The 23,936-nt window shown below is 36.0% G+C and overlaps 1 protein-coding gene and 1 long non-coding RNA gene across 2 annotated transcripts; both read right to left on the reverse strand.

Moving 5' to 3' along the window:
* Nucleotides 1-8,019: 8,019 nt before the first annotated feature.
* On the reverse strand, nt 8,020-16,355 carry LOC126970213 (uncharacterized). Its single transcript, XR_007730564.1, has 5 exons — nt 16,233-16,355; nt 14,540-14,656; nt 10,566-10,800; nt 9,390-9,533; nt 8,020-8,192 (listed from the first exon to the last, which is right to left on the reverse strand). It is a non-coding gene; the product is annotated as an uncharacterized LOC126970213 (long non-coding RNA).
* Nucleotides 16,356-17,627: 1,272 nt separating this feature from the next.
* On the reverse strand, nt 17,628-21,868 carry LOC126970168 (trypsin-1-like). The gene is made up of 5 exons (XM_050815945.1): nt 21,716-21,868; nt 19,465-19,876; nt 18,589-18,844; nt 18,259-18,408; nt 17,628-17,801 (listed from the first exon to the last, which is right to left on the reverse strand). The coding sequence occupies exons 1-5, from the start codon at nt 21,771-21,773 to the stop codon at nt 17,646-17,648; spliced, it is 1,032 nt and encodes a 343-aa protein (XP_050671902.1). The 5' UTR covers nt 21,774-21,868; the 3' UTR covers nt 17,628-17,645.
* Between the last annotated feature and the right edge of the window lie 2,068 nt (nt 21,869-23,936).

The raw sequence follows: 23,936 nt of genomic DNA on the forward strand, positions 1-23,936 counted from the left end.
GAAATGAACGATAATCTGGTGTTTGCGGACGAGGTCACGGGTAACAGCTAGTTCTATATATAGTTTTACAATGAAGATATGACATGGATAATATTAAGATCCATATGTATCCATATCCATATGCTGCATCAAAAGTGTACCAAACTTCATTAGCGAACTTCCAAGTTACACGGCAGCTTTATCTTATATCCGATAGCAGGCTGATTTGCACTAAATAGCTCCTTTTCCTGACCAGGAACAGAAGATATTCTGCAGCTACTCTTACGATATACCACTACCAGAGGAACGTCGTATTCTTTTAATCAATGCTCATATTTTTCCGTAACTGTCCTATTCATATAAGTCATTAAGTACGCAACTCCTTAAGTTTTAGAGCGGATTCAACCAATCTAGAGTATTTTTTAACTCGCGAGTAACTACTGCTATTTGAAAGACTAAAGCTAATTTTGCATTTTACCAATCACTAACCAAAGAATTATATAATTATATACGAGGAAATATATACACGGACGATTTTGGCGGTATAAAAGGTTATACTGAGAATAACAGCTGTCAGAGCAGAGATGTCACTTGTCACTTACAAGACGAAAAAAATAAACAAGCTGCCGACATTTGACATTTCACTCTATTGTCCTACAAAATTGAATCGTTATGGCATTTCATGTTACATAAGAAGAGACAATATAACATGGATTTAAGTCGGTTTTTTTAAACTCGTTTACACTGCGCTTATCATTCACTTTTAAATCATAGGATAACAATATCGAGACAGCGTACTCTGCAAGTACGTTGGAAAATCGGAACCGAAAATATCTAAGGGATAAATCCAAGGTGTAAATTAGACCAGTATAGTTATCCTCATGTAACGTCATGTTTGGTCGAACCCACTCTCAGTATAGTACTGGATATCCCCATGTCACATAAAAATATCCACGACGTTTCATGTTTAAAGAAATGTTGTCCATATATATTTAGCATCAAATAACTATCTCGCTGTAAGTATATACAAACATTAAGTACATGGGCAGATATTAACATAATAATATATTATATTACATAGGTTGGACGACGCTTAATCACTTTGAAATCCGCGTCTGATAAAATGGCAGAACATTACGCATTAATTTAAGCAAAATGGCGGATTCACGTTAAACATATAATTTACCTGGATTTCATTTGGCTATGTGGCGATTACTTTTAGTCTATCATTTGTTATTATTACGTCAAGACTTTATGAATGTATTAGGTATTTCTCTAGTTGTTGATAAAAACAGGTCTCAAATATTAAATGAAAATTTCAACCGAAAGAAGTACTTAAGGGTAATTTTAGAACACATCTCGAGCAGTAGTAAGTAGCAGTAAATATGTTGATAATCACTTTGGTGCTTTTAAAAAAACCGCTTTTTATGGAAGAAGAGGACTAAGGGTCACCTTATTTTTTGAAGACGTCCACTGTTGGACAATTGCCCTCCCCAAAGATCTCCACGACGATCGGTCCTGCGCTACTCTCATCCGTATCCATATTCTGGCGATCGTGACCAGATCTTGTGGGAGGCCTACCAACACTCTCCGGTACGTGGTCGCCATTCGAGGACTTTACTGCCCCAACGGCCATCTCTACGTCGAGCTATGTGCCCTGCCCACTACCAATCATCTGGCCTATGTCAGTGACTTTGGTTCTCCCACGGATCTCCTCATTTCTGATTCAATCTCCCATGGAAACAGGGTAACATGTATTGTTCTAGAAACACCGCACAAAGAAATTATTTCTATATATTCTTTTTTTTTTTAAATTTCTTTAGTCTTTGTTTTTGTTTTTCGATGAATAAAGTTCCTTGAAAACCGTACTATGCAGAATCGCTACAAATCTAGATGGTGACTTAAGTTTTTTGTATCTTTTTTCGTGCCTCTTTATTTCCTTGTTCTCTTTATTTTCCAATTTAAATCCAAGTGTTTTTGGCTTATCGCTCTAATTGGTCGACTCTGATTGTTTTTTCAACTGGGTATACTATTTCATTTCCGCATTTGAATAGAATCGATACTTACTAGTTTTATGTTTGGTCAAAATTTTGAGGTGTCGCTAGGAAAATTCCATTTTTCAACTCAAAGTTATTGGCCAATTTTTTGACAAAATTCTCTGGTATCTGGTATCTCCCTAAATATGTATATGTATATGTAGCTCGAAGCCACTTTGACAGGCACAATTATTTTATTGTTCAAGACTATTTCTTCGTCCGGAAAGAAATGCTGTCAATACAGACAACAATATAAGCAAATAACTAAAATAGAACTAATATTTGTCATCTCATTCCTACTGTTTTACCCGAATTATAAAAAGCCAATCCAAGAAATTATATTTAAGGCATAAAAGGCATTTATTTTCTCAAAATTGATTCCTTTAGAATTCCTTTTTTTGTCATTTCTAATAACTACTAGATACTACTACCGCTTCGGAAACAAATGGCGCTCTGAGAGAGAAGAAGCGGCGCAAGCAACTGTCAAAGCATTCTTTTTTTGCGCTCTTTTCAATATAAATATACAATACTGTACAGTCATTTCTATCACTATAAAATAGTCACAATCTAGTCCCAGGCTGTCCGATCATTTAGATATTCAGCAGTGGAGTAATAGGATTTACGACAGAGCTATTTTTTTATAAAACATTTAAATTTATTTATAGATAATGCCTGAACAGTGGCTGGGACTTTATTATAGAAGTGTATACATTTACCCTTAAAGCTATTATGTATCTTATGAAGCCTACTAGATTAAACAAGCAATCCCTTATTTCTAGTGTTATAATAATGTAAATCACTATTAAGAGCAAATTGTTCCACCAATGTAAATTCTTAGTAATTTATACATTTTTTTGGAATTTGTAAGCCTAAGTGTTGGAGAGAATAATTATATTACGTTAAAATATAGGTACAGAACAGAACTATAAATCTTCCTCTAAGCACATATAGATTTTAATATGTGTACCTCTTAAGAATTTGTAACATTCATATGATTTGATGATGGAGAAATATTAAAGGTACGCTAGCATTTGGTAGTACTTTAGACTGTAAGACAGCCTTTATAAACTAACAGCTAAGTACATATATAGTCGGCAACACAGCCTGTTAATAAGTTATGATCTGGCAAATTAAATAATATCAGACTACTTCAGTGAAATTGGCTTGGTATTCGCCAGCACACGATAATTTATCAGGCTTTTAAGGGGTAAAAATCGCCTACATTAACAGCGTCCATAGGGTGAAATAACATATACATAGTGTGGATAGTTCCGTATTGCTGTCTCGCTTTGGCAACTGCGCAGTCATCATCATCATGATTCCCCCTTTAAGGGGGTTAGGCGGTGGGTTTACCCCCTAAATGCACATACTATAAAACATACATGCAATTGCGTTCGTAGCTGTATACACATGCGCTATTTTATACAAAATTGAACGTAGATAATTACATTAACGATGCAGGGAGGTATCGGGAGATGAAAAGCCTTTTTCACTCTTTTCCAGTTGTGTGTGTCCAATCGGACTGACGATTCTCAAATTGCTTTTGTGTTGTGACATTTTACGAAAGCATTTCAGATCGTTGTGAGCTTTTGTCTGTATTGTTTTGGTGTGACTGGCGGAATGCAATTATTTTAAAGCGTTTCAATGTAATTAAATTTTCATTGGTGGCAATCAATCGTCGAGACATAGACTATAAGTTTTGCCTGACCGATGACCTGTATGTCTGCCTATACATGTCAACTTGTAATGCCTATTGCTTGTCTAGTAATTCCCGTTTTCTTTATTCATTCGAAATCAATATTTTAAACTGTTTTCACGTTTTGAAGATGTATTTTTTCAAATAATTTATCAGGACAGCCATTATTACCAGGCCGACCTATTATAGTTAATAAATCATTGTATTTGTTGAATGCTATTACTAATTATGACACTAATAGCGATTTTCATGTTCACAAAGCAACCACAAACAATAAATGCAAGCTCTAAATGTTGATGTATCCAATATTATGATAATTTATATTTTCGAAATTTGTTCTTTATTACTTTTTTTGAAATATTTGCTATTTAAAACGCTTTTAATTTTGAACACGATCCATATCTTGGATGCAGCTCCTTATAAACAAATTTTGCATTCTAAAATACACTATTGATTGAAAGAGTGGCCGTTGAGTTTCTTGTGTGTTCTTCTCACGAGCTGTACTTTCTCCAAACATATGGTAGATTCAGTAATTTAAAAGAAATATTTATAGTGACGATTCTAAAGCGCTTAGTTTAAGCATAATTGAATAAAGTTTATTTGACTTTGATTTTGGATTTTGAGGTGTAACGTTTTTGTATTGTGTAGATTGGTGTTTGTATGAATGTAGCCGATTAGATAATATATGGGTTTAGAAGTTAAGATGGACAAATTGTATTTCAGATTTAGAATCGACTCATGATCGAATCTGGATTCTAGATTATTTTAGTTAGAGATTCGATCGTGAAAGCGGTTTGTTAGATTTTCAAAGGCCTTTATTCGGTAAAGTAAACATATACTTCTACAACGTGATTCAAACATATGTATGAAATACAACCTTTGGGGTGAAAAATGAAGTCAATTCATCATGGAGTGTTGTCCCAGAAATTTAAAAAGAGTTTAGTGAGATATACTGAAAACGATAGTAAACATGGTGAAGCTAAAGATAGAAAACAGTGGGAGAAGTTGAGAGAGGTGATTAGCAACAGACAAATTCGTTATTTTATTAAAGTTATAACTCCCACTTTTGTAATTAATTACACAAATTAAATTTATAAAGTTAGATTTGTTACAGAGAGTTGAACAAGACAAATACAAGATTTATCTACGAAACGTTACTCGAATAGTTGGCTCATTGGAAAAACACTCATACGAAACGCGAGAGGTCGCAGATTCGAGTCCTCATCATTCATAAATTTTGTTTAGTAATTTAATTTGTGTAATAAATCCCAGAAGTGAGGGTAAGCAAAATAACGAGAAATTTGTTGAAATATACGCAATATTCGCGAAATACCACAATTTGCAAAAAAAAATTGTTAATAAGTTCATAAGTTTGTTGTTTTCAAAGCCTTATTTTATTTATCCTTCATATTGTAGTAGGACTTTTACAAAATTTTTCAGTTGCTTTTCTTACAGTTGATGAAATTTATTTTCAATATGTAGTTATAGTTACCTTATATCTGGAAATCGTTTCCATCTTTTATAAATAACTAACAAAGACTAAAGAGAAATATCTTATATAAATATTATAGCCTGCCTGATTTTTCGCAGCAATGATTGTGTGCAGAAACCTGCACGACAAAACTGTGGGCTTAAATCTCTTTATTGCTTAGCAAAATATTTTGAATGTTGAATAGGTAAATTATACTAACAGGCTTATAAATAACAAGACGATTATTGTTTTAACTAACAAGTATTAAGAGGTAACAGTAATGGCCACTTTTACTTTTAAACATTCTTGACTCTTTTCGGCTTGGCTTTTAACTCTAGTTAAGTTTCTAGTTTCAACTTAGTTCAAATTTATCATTATCTGTGTCTCTCTGTTTTGCTTTATTTGATATTTAAGTGCTAGTGTACTTCATTAAGTTCTTAAATATCAAATAGGCCAGAAACAGATGCCTAGCATACAAATCTGACAACAATAAGCGAAAAATCAATCAGTTGGTCGAAAACGAAGCTCCAATTTTTGAGATTTTACTGATGATTTTTAGTCGTAGTTGCAGATGTCCTTATCAAACTGATAATTTTACGCCCGCCTTACCGCGACAGTATGTAATTTTATAATTTTTAAAACTAAAGTGGGAGGTTCCTTTGCACAGGATGCCGGCTAGATTATGGGTACCACGACGCCTATTTCTGCCGTAAATCATTAATGTGTGAACATGTTTCGGTCTGAAGGGCGCCATAGCTAGTCAAATTACTGGGCAAATGAGACTTAACATCTATCGTCTTAAGGTGACGAGCGCAACTGTAGTGCCGCACAGAATTTTTGGGTTTTTCAAAAATCCTGAGCGGCACTGCATTGTAATTGGCATGGCGTGTCAATTACAATCAGCTGAACGTCCTGCTCATCTCGTTTCATAAAAAAAATCTAAAAAGCCCCAGCTAATGTTTGTATACAACGCTTGGTATGATCGGCAACGCTCTTATGATTCATGTGGAGAGAGTAAGGGCCAATGTAATCACATCACTTGATTTATCACTGATTTAACACGATTTCGTTACGCATTTTTATTTTTGAAATATAAAGATCCAGTAACAGTAGCTCGATGGATAGTTTTGTTCCTCGATGGCAATGCAACGTTTTGTCCATGGTTATAATTTCATGCTGAGACATGTCTAGGATTTGTTGTATAGCAGTTTCAAGTAGCCCGAGACATGTTCAGTCTTATTTTTGTATTGGTAATTATTCTGGGAACTCACCATAAAGTAACATTGTCCATCCTAAATCATTCGTGTAAAATCCTATGCATAGTACTAGATGAAATATATATATTTATTCGGCTATAGAACGTACTGTAACACGACGATCCGCTAAATCTATTTTATCAAGTTTTTTAACCATTTAATGGACCAGTTAATGTGAGGAATAAGATAGAGGATTGGCACCAAAATTATCCTGTATACATATAAATAGATAATAAATAAATATTGACACAATTTTACATAAATTATCTTGCCCCAAACTAGGTATAGCCTGTACTATGGGTACAATCTTTTGTTGGCTAAATAATAATAATCTTGAACTTAATATTAATAAAACTAAAATTATACCTTTTAAACCTTATCAAAAATCCCCCTTAAATATATCATATTCTTACAGAAATTCACAACTTGAAACAGTTGACACAGCTACACTACTGGGAATTGATTTAGACTCACACTTGACATGGAAGCCATATCTACAGAAATTAAAAAGCAAAATGTCATCTTTTACTTATGCTCTTTACCAACTAAAACGCGTAACAGCATTTCAAATCTGCCCTTGCTGCTTATTATGCATATGCACATTCTAGATTATCATATGGAATATTAATATGGGGAAACTGTAGTGAAATAAAAGATATATTTATTCAACAGAAAAAATGTATCAGAATTTTAGAAAATATTCAGCAGATGGATTCATGTAGACCATATTTTACTAAACACAAAATTTTAACTCTTACTTCAATTTACATCCTAGAAGCATGTAAATTTGTTAAAAAACATTCGGACTTATACTCAACACTACCAAATAACAAGCGAAATAATAGAAATTTAAACAAATTAAAAATTCCCCAAACAAGTGTGTCATTAGTGTCATCGAGCCCTCACCACATGGCAATAAAAATTTATAATCACATCCCAAACGAAATTAAAAATAAAGAGAAGCCTTCTCTATTTAAAAGACATCTTAAAATTTTTTTAGTTTCAAAATGCTTCTACGATTTACCCGAATTTTTTAATTACAAGTGTGAGAATTAGTTACAATATAGTATAAGAATGTATAAGACTTATTTATTTTATGTATAAGTCGTTGCTGTGCCCTTGCAGGGCGTCACATATATGTCTACCCATTAATGTACCAACCATCCTACTGTAAAATGTGACTTGCAATATTTTGATTTGATTTGATTTGAAAGTCAACGATATATTTAATAAATACTTATAAACATCCATGACTGTTCATCCAACAGGATTGTTGGCACGGCCGGTGTAGGAAGTCTACCCTTTGCTATCGTCTGCATACCAATGAGTACTGCCGATTTGGAGCAAATCATTGATTAATGTGCAGAAGGAACAGTGTAACAAGTGTTAGTAAAAAACACGCATCCTTGCGAGACACCAGCGTTTCTCTTTTGTCTTTTTTTACATTCTCTTCCATGAAAACGCTAAGCGATCAGGCTACATTTGATGATAACGAGGTGGTTAAATAATATACTTGATTTGTGAAATAAACATTTTTTTTTTATTTAAAAAAGAGTTTATTTCTCTTGAATAATGTTTAAATACAGATATTATTACAAGTCTATATATCATATTCCTGTATATCTTCGAATCCATAGTTGTATGTTTGGGCTGGATACATTGATATAAACACCAGGCATTCTTCCGCAACCGAATCCAAACGAGGAGATCCCAACGAGATGTCTGTACGACACGGCACCTCCACCACTGTCGCCCTGTAAAGAACAAACTATATTAAATTCAGTCACCGGAATGTGTTCAAGCAGTTTTCTCTTCTTTTATAATTCATTCGAGGATATAGCCAAAATGTAAGGTGTGGTGTAGCGAAGTGGGGAAGAGAGAGAGCGTGATAAGGACAAGGATAGATGGATATTGGCGTGAGCACCTTACCAAATACATACAAATCCTAACCATGACGCATATGACATATATGACCATCACGCCTTAAGTAAATACATGGTAGTGATAAAAGTACAAATATACTTACTGAGCTGAAACTGAAGCATCCCAGTAAAGCTCTTACGTCAGCTCACCTATCCTTTGAACGACTTGCCTCTAGATTGAATAGAATTAATGGACATTGTGATTGGGCAGTTACCTAATGTAACTGACCCATGTACGCTGCCCCCATGCAACTGTTGCCAGTTATTTTCTGTTACCAGCAATTTTCATAAATTGCAATTGGAAAAAATCACGCGCAGTAGACGGCCTTGCTAACAGGTATTGCTTCTCTTCATCGTATCGCCCAAACAGACCTGTCGACTGAGCTTAAACAAACCCGACATCTGAACTATGCTGGCATCCCTCAGAGGACACACTATTTTACAAATACTACGATAAGCATAGCGAGCAGCCCTTAGTGCAGAGGATATCTGGTCGAAATTAAAACGCTCAGCGCGCATCAATCTAAGCTTAGAATAATTAAAAATCGCTAATAAGCTTAGAATAAAAAAAAGAGGTCGCTCTGAGAAGACAGCGAAACTTCCATGAAAGTTCTTCTTTTTCAAAAAAGTTCTTAAAAGAGCTTCGCTGAACTGAAAAATACTCTTAAAAAAATTAAGCACTAATTAAAGACCCCTGCGTCAAGACACAATAGCTGTACAGTCTCCAAATGGGGACAGCACCAGGATTGCAAGGATTTAACCAACTAAGTATATGTAATGATATGCTCTTGAGAATATGGATGCCCATGGTTCCTTGTTCGTATGTTCGTCGGTGGTTATCATCAGAGCTTTTTATCACAAGAAACACTTCGCCAATTATCTTCTCTTGAATAAAAAGATTTATGTGTAAAAGTGCTTTAACCTTCCTTTAGCATGCACCAGAATTAAACCGCTGAATATTATTAATATAAATTCACCCATTGATGTCTATTACAATAAAATTAATATTTTTGTTTTTCAGCATAATACCTGGCAAGCATCACCCTCGGAATCACCAGCACAGAACATTCTTGGAGTCAGTGTGTGATTATACCAAAAATTCGGAACTTTTTGGCATTCGTTCAAAGACACTATTTGGATGTTTACTTGTTTCAAAATATCTTCATAGTGACCCTGAAAGAATAATGATGTGAGAAAAAATTAAAATAAACAGAATTTACTAAATCGTAGTTATAATAGTATAGAACAGCCCACTTTGTTGTCATGATGGTGTCATGGAACGATGAGATGACTTTTTTGGCGTGAACACCTGATTCATGATCACTGCCGACCATATTCACACAGCTCACATATAAGGGAAGCAGCCTCAGCCATACGCTTTACGGTCGTTTTCAAAAACCTATCTATCCTTAGTTTAAGTTACTAGACGTAGACAAATCTATCCTTTTACGCTTACTTACATTTCCATAACCTATTGACAGACAGCATTGGACTATAACTATATTGGACATAACTATGGATAGATAAGATCTTGTTTTTAAACGGTAACAGCAATGTATCCGTAAGTTAAACTAAGGGTAGATAGGTTATTGAAAACGGCCGTTAGAGAGCGCCAAAATGCCGGCTTGCTTTGCCTGCAAGATGATTGCGGTTTTGTTGTACTTTACTAAAAAGGGTTCATTTTACCCCATGACTGAGTTGTTACTGTGCATCTTAAGTTGTATCATCAGCATAACTATGCATGTTGAAGGTATCCAAAATATCATTGATATGCAGAAAAATAGTATGGGAGATTTCACACAGCCTTGGGGACCACCAGTTGCCTTAGGGTGACTACCAAAAACGATCTGTATGCTGCACTTAGTAAGGTAGTCCAGATGCAAACATTTTTCTTACCGGATTTAAATCACGTGACAGATAATTTAATTCCAGAATAATTTCACAAAATCGCTTAAGTCGTTGTAAAATGCTATTCGATCTAGATTTAGACTCGTTGGCTTCTCTGATATGGATGTACATTTTACACTAATTACTAATGTTATATTGCGTCTCTCCCCATTAGATAAACGGTGCAACTAAAGTATCAAGAATATCTTTAAAAATCATTTTAATGGTGCTTGATCGAATTTGCTTTAACATGAAAAAAAGTTCTCCCATCCAGAGCGCCCCAATTTTAAATTTTGTATCTGATACATTTAAAAATACCTTTTCCTTAGAAAATCCCCATCCATTAACGAATACATCATCACCACAACTTCCATCACTGATCGCTATCGCTGATACAGTCCTCCCAAACTTCAGTCTTTCTTCTAGCTCCAGCAACTGTACATCATAGTCAAAAAAATGTTCTTGTCTGTACAGTGGATGAATGAATCTAGACTTAATGTAAATTTTTCGTCCCTTTAATCTATACTTGCTTCCAGTTCGTATAAAATCTGATCTATTGATAACATATTTATATTATTTAAAGAATTACCGTTAGCGATACAAGATTCAAAAGTTATAATCAAAACTATCCGCATCAACATGATAAACATATTATGTTAATGCAAATTATACCTTACCGCCTTAACATAAGGGTAAATTAAAAAGCTTCCAACAGGACAGCGTAATGAGTATCTATATAACATGCTGGGAATTAATACGATACGTAAATACGATAAATACTAAGAATTACAAAACAATGAATTTTTTTTTATAAAAAATCGTAAATAAGAGACCAAGGAGGCGCTATTTAAGCAGGCCAGATGAGAGTACTAAGCATGACAATAACTGGCCACAGCAAGTTAAACAATCATCAATATATTATAGGGATTAACGAAGCTCTAAACACTTTGTTATTTCCAAAGCCAATGCATTAAACTTACTACACAAACTACAGAATAAGGAATATAAAAGACTATCGAAATTCATGAAAACCTTCCTTTTTAAATAAAACACTTTTAAAGGATTAAAAAGCGTGTAATTGTTACTGTTTTTACATTACATTTATGCCTAAACGTTACATTTTTATTTTCTTACACGTGTTTTAATCACTTAAAAGTGTTTAATTTAAATGTGTCACACTCGCATCAAAGAAAATACAACCTTCCTCCATAAGATATATCTATCTCTGCCTAGCGATACGGCGTATTTAACGTACCCGGGATACAAAATTGAGCACAATTTTTTGCCGGGGTATGTGTGTACGTTAGGGAGGATATCTGCTGTCGCCATCTCGGCAATTTTGCTCCGCGTAGATTTAGAGGACCGCGTCCGCATCTATGCGTGTGTTTACAGGTCCCATAGTGGTAACGCAGAAACCGATCATCTCATGGGCTGCGTTCAAGCGGCAATTGACGACGTGCTTGCACAAATCCCCTCCGCTGAAATCGCAGTCTTGGGTGATTTCAACGGGCACAATGCCGAGTGGCTTGGATCACGTACCACAGACTACGCAGGGTGATCTGTGCATAATTTTGCATTGGCGTATTGTCTGTCCCAATTGGTTGAGTCGCCAACGCGGCTCCCAGATGTAGATAGCCACATGCCGTCCTTATTAGATCTTCTGTGGACTACACATCCCGATAGTTACCAGGTCTCTGTCGACGCTCCTCTCGGAACGTTCGACCATTGCCTGGTCAGGAGTGTAGTGCCCATCTGACGCCAACGTCGCAGACCACCAGCGACCCGCCTTGTTTGGCACTACAAGTCAGCAGATTGGGATAGGATGCGTTCCTTTTTTGCATCCTACCCTTGGTGCGAGGTTTGTTTCCCTTCGGATGATCCTAGTGACTGCGCCGTTGCAGTAGCCGATGTGATACTGCAGGGCATGGATATTTTTATACCAAGCTCCGTAGTACCGATCGGTGGCAGATCACAGCCCTGGTTCAATGCGTCAGTTAAAGCAGCATCTGACTGCAAAAAACAGGCGTATCGAACTTGGTTTGCGGCGTTGGGCACAAAAGATCCGAACTGAAAAGTTCTTAAGAGGAAATATAACCGTGCCTCCAGATTTTTTGAGCGGCAAATCGCCCGTGCGAAGTCAAAGCACGTCGTCAAAATCGGCGAGCAGCTTTCCAGTTACCCGACCGGAACACGCAAGTTCTGGTCGTTGTCGAAAGCTGCTCTTGGTAACTTCAACCAGCCGTCCATGCCGCCGTTGCACATGAGGAATGACACCCTGGCCCATACGGCAAAAGAGAAAGCTGATCTCCTATGCGCTCTTTTCGCCTCCAACTCGACTCTTGACGACAACGCAAAAATACCGCCGACCATCCCGCGGTGTCAGAGCTCTATGCCTGAAGTACAGTTCACACAGAAAACTGATAGGCGAGCTCTGTTTTCGTTGGACGTCAGGAAGTCGAGCGGGCTGGATGGCATTTCTCCAATCGTGCTTAGAACGTGTGCCCCTGAGTTGACGCCGGTGCTAACGCGTTAACTCAGCCAGCCCTTGTCCATCCGATCCAAAAAAAAGGAGACAGTTTGGATCCCGCAAACTACAGGCCTATTGCTATTACCTTCCTGCTCTCCAAAATCATGGAGAGCATAATTAGCCGCCAGCTTTTGGTATACCTAGAGTGTCACCAGTTGATCAACGACCGACAATACGGCTTTCGCTATGATTTGAGGTTGGCAGGTGATCTTCTGGTATACCTAACACATAGATGGTCGGCGGCTGTTGAAAGCAAGGGGAGGCCTGGCAGTTTGAAGCGAATGCGTTTGATCGTCTATGGCACAAGGCGCTCCTCTCAAAACTTCCATAATTTGGGCTTCCCGAGAGCTTATGCAAGTGGACCTCCAGCTTCCTCACTGGGCGCAGCATACAAGTCGTTGTCGACGGTTTTTCCTCGAATCCCAAGCTCGTGAACGCTGGAGTGCCCCAAGGCTGTGTGCTGTCTCCCACGCTGTCTCTTCTGCATATCAATGACATGTTGGACACCTCCAACATAATGTATGTTTGCAGACGACAGCACTGGTGATGCCGTATACACGGGCCATGCAGTTCTCCCTCGGGAAAACGTCGACCAGTGCCGGGAGAAACTTGTGTCTTCTATCGAATCCTCTCTCGAGAAGGTCGCGGAATGGGGTAGATTGAACCTTGTTCAATTTAACCCCCAGAAGATTCAAGTTTGCGCGTTTACCACTAAAAAACCCCATTCGTCGTATCACCACTCTTCGACATCACTTCCCTTAAAGCCTCGCCTAGTATCGGAATACTGGGTCTCGAAATCTCGAGCGATTGGAGGGAATGGAGGGAAAAGCCAAATTGGCTTCGAAGAAGCTGGGCGTCATTAATAGAGCACGGCAATACTTCAAGCCGGCCCACATTCTAGCGCTCTACAAAGCGCAGGTCCGGCCATACATGGAGTATTGCTGTCATCTCTGGTCTGGCGTACCCCAGTATCAGCTTGATCCATTTGACCGCGACATAATGTTAGTTGTTCCCCAAAAATCAGTCTATTGTTTCCTGTACCTATATGATTTTTGATGCAGGTATCTTCCTATCCATGCAACGCAGATGCGTTTCCGTAAGGAAACACAAGGCCGGCTGCGCCGTCTCAAGGTGGTCGTGGACTGCGTTTAAGTTGGAGTGAATTCCCCTGATGTTACAAAAATGAACATTAAGCGTGGAGCGGGGTGCCGTGGTGTTGCTACCCTGTTTGTCCTAAGACATACGCGGTACTGTACCCTCTCTAGAATACGAGGGGCAGCCCGAGCGCGAATGCTCGGGGAGGGATACTCCCTCCTGGGGTAATTTCTGTTTAAATTCCGCTCTCATATTTAGTTGTGGGGAAGGGGGGGGAATGGCCTCCGGTCCTCGACACTAACCTATGCAAAACATAGCGGCACTAGGCCGCTACTTCGCGCCGGTATTCTGTGCGAGTGTGGTAAGTAGCCCGGACGAGTCTGGCCCGATTGTGCTGACGTCAAAAGACGGTAGCTTGACTCTCGTACTTTCAATAAGCCCGTAGTCGCCTCTTACGACACTCTTGGGCCTGGGACTACCCTATTCTTTTTACGCCCCGGGGAAGCACAGGGCAATTGTGAGGATGATATGCAAATTGGTGGCGAATCATGCGATGAAGATGAGTTAGGTCACATAGATATTCCAAATGCACGCAGACAATGAAGCGACTACACTACAAGTGATCTTTGATACTACTAAAGATATGTATCAGTACTAGAAAGTAACTCACTTGCAGTGTGCACTGGTTAGTATCCAATGATCAGCAATAATTACTCCACCACAAATATCTCCGAAGTTGACTTGGTAAGGTGCTGCGACTATATTTATATCGTAGCCACCTAGAATACTAGTGATCTTGTTAGTCATCTTGTGTGATTTCTGTGGTGATCTGGTGCCTAGTGTGCACCAAACGACCAAGCTAATTAACTCGAACAATTTGGTATGTATCAAAGGTTTGAGACTTTAAATAAATCCTCCCTTTACTAGCATCAGTATTAGGTGATCACTTTCATTCATTGTAAGATTAGTAATTTCTTGCATAAACGATCAAGATTTTTTGCTATGTTAAATTCGTACTGGAAAGATTCACAAACCTAGGTCACTAATTTTTCTGAGCTACAAGCTTTATCGAAGTAAATTCTAAACGGTTTACGTTGCTCAGCCTATTGTTGAGGTAAATAAGCAAGCATATCTTCGAAATGAATGCATAATTGAATAAAAATAACATTGGAACTGAACATCATTCTTGCTATAAACATCATTGTAGTAGACAACATTATTAATACATTAAATAAAATAAAAAATATTCGTACTCTTTTCGGCAAGCCCTTTCTGATAACTCTTTTTTGATGCCTATTTCGCGATCTTTAAGAGGAGGATATAAAGCTGTCCCAAAGTTATGGGACAAGAAGGGATAGTACCTAAAATATCGAAGATAGGCTATATTACTGAAAGAAGACTTTATGTTATTTTTAAAAGTTAGTAATTCTGCTTTCAATGATTTTCTAAAAATTACTTGTCTCGTCTGGGAATCGAACCGACTTAAATGTAAAAAAAACACCCCTACTTTTATGTTGCCAATCGAAAGAATGGCCAAAAACTAATAACTCTTCTTGAGTAACAAAGTATTTTAAAAGAAAGTAGTCAATTAAGTGGGTATTTTTTTATAAATTAATTAATTAAATGCTCAAAATGTGATCTCTCTTGTCTTACGCCAATCGCCAATCTTTTAATGAGTCCGCTGCCTGTTGATTTTCTTATCATTTTATGGTGAATACTCGATATGATATGGCACAATTCTGTTTGTAACTCGCCCACGTTCTCGTATCGCTTTTTGTATAGCACTTCTTTCACATATCCCCAAAAGAAGAAATCTTATGGTGTGAGGTCCGGGGATCTGGCCGGCCATCTAATCGGTCCATTCGTACCAATCCAAGTAGGAAAACATTCATTTTACGTTGTTCCTTTCTTTTTAAATACTATGTTACTTAAGAAGAGTTATTAGTTATTGGCCATTCTTTCGATTGGCATCATAAAAGTAGGGTTGTTTTTTTTTACATTTAAGTCGGTTCGATTCCCAGACGAGGCAAGTAGTTTTTAGAAAATCTTTGAACGCAGAATTACTAACTTTTAAAAATAACATAAAGTCTTCTTTCAGCAAAATAGCCTATCTTCGATATTTAAAGGACTTTCCCTTCATGTCCCATAACTTTGGGACACCTGTATAATAACGCCAACTGAACTATGCAATGTCATTCAAATAAATTTGCACTTTTAGCTTAATTGATTGGAATAGCTGTTTTGAATTCAGTTGCAAGATTTGACTAAAACTTACAAGCCAAGTCAAAAAATCTTGTGCAAACCAAATATTTACTTAAAACTTAACAAATTGAAAATTAAACCTATAAAAATTTTAAATTTACCAATTTGTAATAACAACCAAATTCAACAGATGAACTAACAATAACATTGTACATATAACGTATTGCTCAATAAGGTTTATTGCAAATTATTTTTCTATTGCTTATAGTTCTTGTTCTACATTGAATCACAAAAGTTAAATGTACAATTTTGTAACCAAGAAATCATATGTTTTACGATAAGGTAAATATAATTTAAACTTGTAATCTACTATTTAATACAAAAGAAGTATAGTCAAAATCTTTATAAAATGCTGCTTTCGTCGTATTCAAGGCCGGAGAATATCTCAAACATAGATCTGGGGGGACACACCAATGAGGCGCTGATGCAAGAGCAGATCAAACGCCGAAGATGGAACTTGATTGGTATCACACTCCTGTCGTTTCTGATCATATTTCAAGCCAAGCCCTATTTTGTATAATATCTCAAAATGTACAGAAACGTGGCCAATAGCAAACCTTTGACGAAACGATGGGAAGACCAGTGACGTAAAACGTGAAACTCAAGAAAGTCAAATGGAGAACTATGGATACCATTTGGGAAATATAGAAAAGTAAAACAATATTTTTAGTATTGAATATATAAAATGAATGAGTAAGTGCCAAGCCAAGCGTAGCAGTTTGCATGTCAGGGTTAATGAGAATAGAAAAGCCACAGAATAACGTATGATAGAACTGTAGTGAGTGGTAGCTTGTCCTTTTTACTTGGTCGATATGATATGCGTACCTTAAGAATAAGCCTTAAGAGCCGGCAACGCTCTTCTAGTTCGCCTGGTTTTGCAAGAGAATGTGGGTGGCGGTGACCACTTACATTCAGATAAACATTCTACAAAAAAGAAGAGCCTGTCCGGTGCGAGGTAATGATATAGGTAATTTGGATTATAGGTAAGTTATGACAAGCTCAGGAGAATAACAAACTGTGGAGTTGTTTAACTTTGCTTCAAATGTAAATATGGTTCGATCAAAATATTACAAACTAGAAAGTATTTTGTGTTTAGGTTTACGCGTATAAATTATATTTTACCTTATAATTCGATCATAAGATACTTCCTTATTTGTTCGAAAGAAGAAATCATACAGTTACTGCAGAGTGATACAAGGCAAGGATTTTTTTCGACTAAGTTATTGAAATTTGTTTTACACAGGACGTTAACTTAATTTTAATAATACACAGACAACACAGGAAGGAATGTCTTGGTGCCAATGAATTTGGAGGTCTGATCCACATAGAAATATCAAGGAAGAGGAACGTATATCATAGTTCGAAAACATAAAACATAAAGAAGTCGTTTTAAGTAATCGAGATTTTAAAGATAAATTTTAATAGTAATAAACAAATCTTTTAGGGAAGAAATTTTCGGGCTCTTTATTTTTTATAAAAATTATTAACAAATAAAAGACAAATTTAGAAATGGTTTAATCAAATTGTAGATGTGTAACTTCTTGTATCCATGGTCTAACTTTGGCAACCTTACTGTAAACACCAAAAGAACCAGGTGTTGCACAACCATACCCGAAAGAAACCATTCCCAAAAGACGATCGTTATTGACTGCTGGACCTCCAGAATCGCCCTGAAATTTTATTATAATTCGATTATAGATTATATAATAACTACTTATATTTTATTTTATAACTCCTCACAGAATGTTGTCTTTATTCATTCCTATCGCGAACTCGTACTTCGCGAACATTATTATATTTAAACAAATATTTTTTATTTTTGTAATTTCGTTGAGTTTCCGTGGCAGACTGCGTCAGGATCGATTAAATGGTGTGTTTTTATTGCTTGTGATGACCTCGTGAGTTGAGTCGTTGGTATAGTAAAGGGAGCATTATCTGGTCCATGCTTGATGGTCGTGAACGAGGGCTACTATCCTACCACCGCTATCTAATCTGCTTTTGTTGATTAAAAAAAAACTTTATAATATTATGCTTGAAAATTAAAGATCTTATGAACTGCTTTTTCCTTTTGACCCAAATGATTTTATTAGTTCCTAGTTACTTTTAATTTGTGTTATTTATTATTACCTGACAAGCATCTTTTTTTCCTTCAGAAAAACCAGCACAAAACATTCTTGCAGTCAACGATCCTCTAAAGTACGGAAATGGTACATGCTGACAATTGTCTTTTGATATAATTGGAACTCGGACAGCTCTCAAGACATTAGAATAAGGGCCCTTAAATAACGTAACACATTAGAAAATAAGAGACATTCTTAAATCAGACAATTTACTACAAATTTCTATGCAAAGACATTATTCCTTTATTCTGGTTTTTTGTAAGTTATTCTTTACTTTCATTACAGTAAGTATTGTGTTAGGAAAAATTGATTTCTTATTTTCTAGTTTCATACTTACATTTTCCTCAGTATTTCCCCAACCAGTAACAGTTATTACTTTACCAACTATCATGTCTTCTATATGCGCTATCTTTATTGGCTGAACATGATCATCAAACTTTAATGGTTCACCAAGTTCTAATAACTGAAAATCAAAATCAAATGGATGTTCCTTAGATTTATGGCTCCACATTGGATGGATAAAGTTTCTCATAACAGGAACTTTCTTGCCCTGATTTAGGTATTTTGAACCAACTCTTATATACGGTTTCTTACTGAAAAATATTTATGTATATTAAAAACTATTCTATTGGACTAGTAATACTAACAGCTGTCTCCATTCATTTATATTCGAAATGTTCAATTACATTGACTAGGAAATTATATAATGATTTTGATTGATTTATCGCAATGAAAATTAGTGCCGAAAGCGAAACGAATTTTGAAAGGTATACTAAACTCATGTTTGACTAGATTGATTTGATCAGGTTGAAGATTAAGAAATCATTAAACTCTTAAAAATATATTTGTGCAGATTTATATTTTATAAATAACATTATTCGAAAACCAAGAAGTAGGTAGTTTATACATTAACCCCCTTATTCATAATAGTCTTCTAACTTAAAGCATTGCTAATTCTCACTCTGTCTTCTTCTATTGACCTAAGTCAGAATGAGAAAAAACACTCCTAAGCGGCTGTTTAAAGTTAGCGGACCATTATGAATTAGGGGGTAAAAGGATACACATTTTGCATTTATAATACTTTTCCTCTATAAGAAGACACCTCTATAAGTTCATATGATCATTTTATTATATCCGTTATCAGTAACTTTAGTTTTAATGACTCAAAAAGTAATTTAATATACAATCAATTCTTGTAACAATAGCTTCTTACCCACAGTGTCCTGCTGTTAAGACCCATTTTTTATCAATAATAGCACCACCACAATTTGTTCCATATGCAACATGATACGGATATAAGCTAATATCAACTTCAGTACCTCCAACTATTTTATCTTCACCATTGAGACTTTGGTTGTCTTCACTCTCATCATATGCTCCCATGGATGTATCTCTCCTATCCCCAAATATATATCCATCTCTTTCTTTGTTATAATCAAAATTATCTATATCAGGAAGCTCAGTTGGTTCATCATAATGTTCTATATCTAATTTATACAGCTTATCATTTCTATAAACTCTTTTATTTGTTATGATTGGTATTCGTGATCCATCTGAATCTGATCGTGGATACTTTACTTTGGGCAAAGGTATTATGAGGAGGTCGTACCCAGAACCAAGTGATGCTGTAATTAAGCAAAGTTGGTTAGTAATTGTTTACAATGCTCATGTCTGTTGGGTCCGGATCCCCTTCTTCCGGGCTGCTTGTCGAGATATACGAAATTTGATTTATTACAATTTTTGCCTGTCTGTCTGTCTGTTTGTTCCGGCTAATCTCCTAAATGGCTGGACCGATTTTGACGGGACTTTTATTGGCAGGTAGCTGATGTAATAAGGAGTAACTACGTTTATTTTAGAAAAATAAAATTATTTTGGAAAAAGTAATGTTGCAATGTCCAAGAAACTGTCTATCTCTAAAAATAATTTATGTGGCAAAACAACGTTTGCCGGGTCAGCTAGTTTTGAATATTAAACTACCAACCACTAGCTAACGCACACGGTCACGTATCATCGGGGTGTCAGGTTGTTTATAATCTAGTATATTCTAAGTCTTTGGCTGGGTCTGCTTAGATTAAAGGGCTTATTGCAGATTATTATTTAGATCCATAATAATTATTCTTCTTCGTGACACTCTTGAAAGAGCAGCCGTGGTCATCACGAAGTGACATCTTTTGGGGAAGATGTGATTCGTCCCACGAGCATTCGTCGCTTTCATTTTCCTAATATATTATAAAATTATTTATATATTACTAGCTGACCCGGCAAACGTTGTTTTGCCATATAAAGTATAATTCACGCGATAGTTTTATAAGTAATAAAATATTGCCTATATTATGCCTGTACATCATTTTGTTTTATTGTCAATAGTTTTTGCAGCGCACGCAAAAATAGGTTTTCGATTTTACATCTTGTGTTACAAAATAGCAATTTTATTACGGATCCCTAATTTTGAAAAAAAACATTGCCTATAGCCTTCTTCGATAAATGGACTACCCAACACTGAAAGAATCATTCAAATCGGACCAGTAATACCAGAGATTAGCGCGTTCAAACAAACAAACAAACAAACACTGCAGCTTTATAATATTAGTATAGATTACAGCTTCGAAATACCACAGACTATAACATGATATCGTAACGTATTTGTGAGATAAAGAGTACCAGACTACTTCATTGAATGAATGAAAACTTTATTTATAACAAAAAAAACCGCACAGAATAATACAAGTAAAAAGATTAGGTACATTGCATTATATAGAATCCCTAGGTGGGCTTGCTTTGTGAGCATTATTTTTGTAATTTTGTAGTTATCATGTGTATGCCATAACACGGTTCGTAATGCTCACTAAAATGGTGTTGCTTACGGCGGCGCGTGTGCCGGGTCGTCTCCTACCCTCAAATATGTACGAAGGGGACGATGGCTGGTTCATGCGTCAACTCGTGAACATTGCTGCATTATGGTTAAAAAATCAGTGTATTTGTTGCTTTTACTAATTATGACAGTAATCACGACCATCATGTTCACGAAGTATCCTTACACAAACAATGAAATCAAGCTGTAAAGATTAATGCATCCAATATAGAATAATTTATATTTATATAGTTTATTCTTCATTACTTTCTATGAAATATTTGGTATTTAAAAAGCTATTAACTAACACAATTCATATATTGGATGTAGCACCTAACAAACTAATTTATTTTGTATATTACAGCCAATGTAAAATACTCCATTGATTGAGCAGAGTGGCTGTTGAGTTTCTTGAATGTTTCCGAATCTATGGTGGATTCAGTAATTAAAAGAAATATTTATAGTGACCATTCAAAAGCGCTTTTTTAAGCCTAACAGAATGAAGTTAATTTGACTTCGAATTTGACAGACACCCGATTTGAGTGATCATTCCTTCCTGTCATCCCCAAAAATTAATTAATTATATTTGAAGTGCTTAAAACTAATACTTTACGTTCTGCTTTCGCTGTGAGGATGTATGTAAAATACACTATTAAAAAGAGTTTATCCATTTTGATCACGTGAAGTGCATTGCGATTGGCGCACGTAAATACAATTCAATTAAGTGCTTATCAAGTTTAAGTTAACGTGAAATTATTAATTTGTAACGAGTCATATATACGTTGTTTAATTTCTACGAATATTGATTGATACACTGGTGAGATGGAAACTTTTTATAGTTCCACGTGTGGTTTGTTATGAAATTGCTTTCATAACATACATAAATAAATATAAAATAAATTATATAAATATAAAATCAAAAGAGGTGAATATAAATTCATGGGTTATTGTGGAAATATTTATACAATTATCCAAATGCTTAAAGAGTTATTCAAATTTAATTTGTACCTAAATTCATGGACGATTCGGGACTTGAACCCGCGTCTCTCGGTGTTTATGGAAAATAACGTCTAATATGCAATTATTGGGGTTGAGCAGGTTATTGACTGTAAAGTAGATCTTTTAGATGGACAACCAGAGAGTTGAACATGACATACCAATATTTCAGTCGATGCCTCGTCACTCAGACGGTATGCTCAGTTGGTTAGAGTGCTCGGGCGGAACCTGAGAGTCCATGAATTTAGGTACAAATTATTTTTGTATATTGAATCCCAGAAGTGAAGGATACCACATAAAAACAACAAACTGATTGTAGAGTTGTCTGTTTATATAAGCTATGACATATATTATAATATGCTTAAAACTTTATTAACAATACTACACTTTATTTACATCATCATCATTATCATCATCTCTCCCAAATTTTCCACGACGATCGGTCCTGCGGTGCCCTCATCCAACGTATTCCGGCGATCTTGACCAGATCGTCGGTCCAACTTCTGGGTGGCCTACCAACACTACGTCTTCCGGTACGTGATCGCCATTCGAGCACTTTACTGCCCCAACGATCATCTGTCCGTCCCATTATGTGCCCAGCCCACCACCAATTCAGTTTCGCAATCATTTGGACTATGTCGGTAACTTACAATACTATGATTACATTAAATTAATACCTTCGTTACTGTATCATGAATACTGGCAACATTTCCGCTGGGATGATCGGTGTAGTAATGATACTATTTAAAAACTACTACTTTTAAACTATACGCTGAAGCATAATAAATAGTATTCAATGCTAAAAATACTCATTTAATACATTCTTAGATTTACAAGTTTAGTAGTTGTAGTCTGATTTTCTGGATCAGCGCCATCTAGTTTTGAAGCACTTAACCTTTATTAATGTTTTGTCTAACAACAGAAAATCGGTATTTATTATTAGTAAAGTAAAGGAACTTAATTTTATACCTGAATTTTTATAAAAAAAAAGGAATGTATGAACGATTCGTATGGCACATTTAATATTATATATATATCCATGCCGTATATTGACTTAATAAGCGCCATCTGTTGTGCAGTAGCATACAAAAGAAAAACCTCTTAACGTAAGAATTGCTTGAGATCACTGTTACAAATCTCTTTCTATGGACTGAGCTTCCTTCCTCAGTGTTTTCAGGATGATACAACATGGATAACTTCAAAAAAGCGCACAAACTCATCTTAAAAACTAGGCAACGCTCGTGTTATTCCTCTGAAAGGATAAATGACGGTGATACTTACCTACAATTGAAGGTGATCAAGTGCCAGTTTGCTCGTTTGTCTTCATAATAAAGATGTTTCTGTTCATAAAAATCTAAATTAGAAGGTAATAATAATAATGGGAGTATTCTGAAGAGCTGTTTAAGACCTGCAGATTCCTGGCGCGGAATTCCACTTTCACAAGACACGCCACAGGACATCATCCCCACAATCTCGACGTGTGGCGGCCCTCCACAGTTCAGTTTTCAAGGAAGATTCATCCACGTACAACCACGCTTTGGAATGAACTTCCTTGTGCGGTGGTTCCAGGACGATACGACATGAGTCAAAAATGCGCGTATACCCTTCTAAATGGCTGGCAACGCTAAAGCGCCTCTTCCATAAAATATAATAATAAAATATTATTAGTGCTAATATAGTCAGTTATATAATATCTATATACATTACATAGCTATATACAGTTGCAAATCTCGTTGTTGCGATCAAAGTTGGGCTCTGGAAATTAAGAGACCTGTGTAGAATTTTATTAAAAATAACAGCAGATCTGAACTGTTTGTTATGTTTCAAAGTGATAGCCC

Source organism: Leptidea sinapis, chromosome 20 (genome assembly GCF_905404315.1).
Source record: "Leptidea sinapis chromosome 20, ilLepSina1.1, whole genome shotgun sequence".
Classification (NCBI taxonomy): Eukaryota; Metazoa; Arthropoda; class Insecta; order Lepidoptera; family Pieridae; genus Leptidea; species Leptidea sinapis.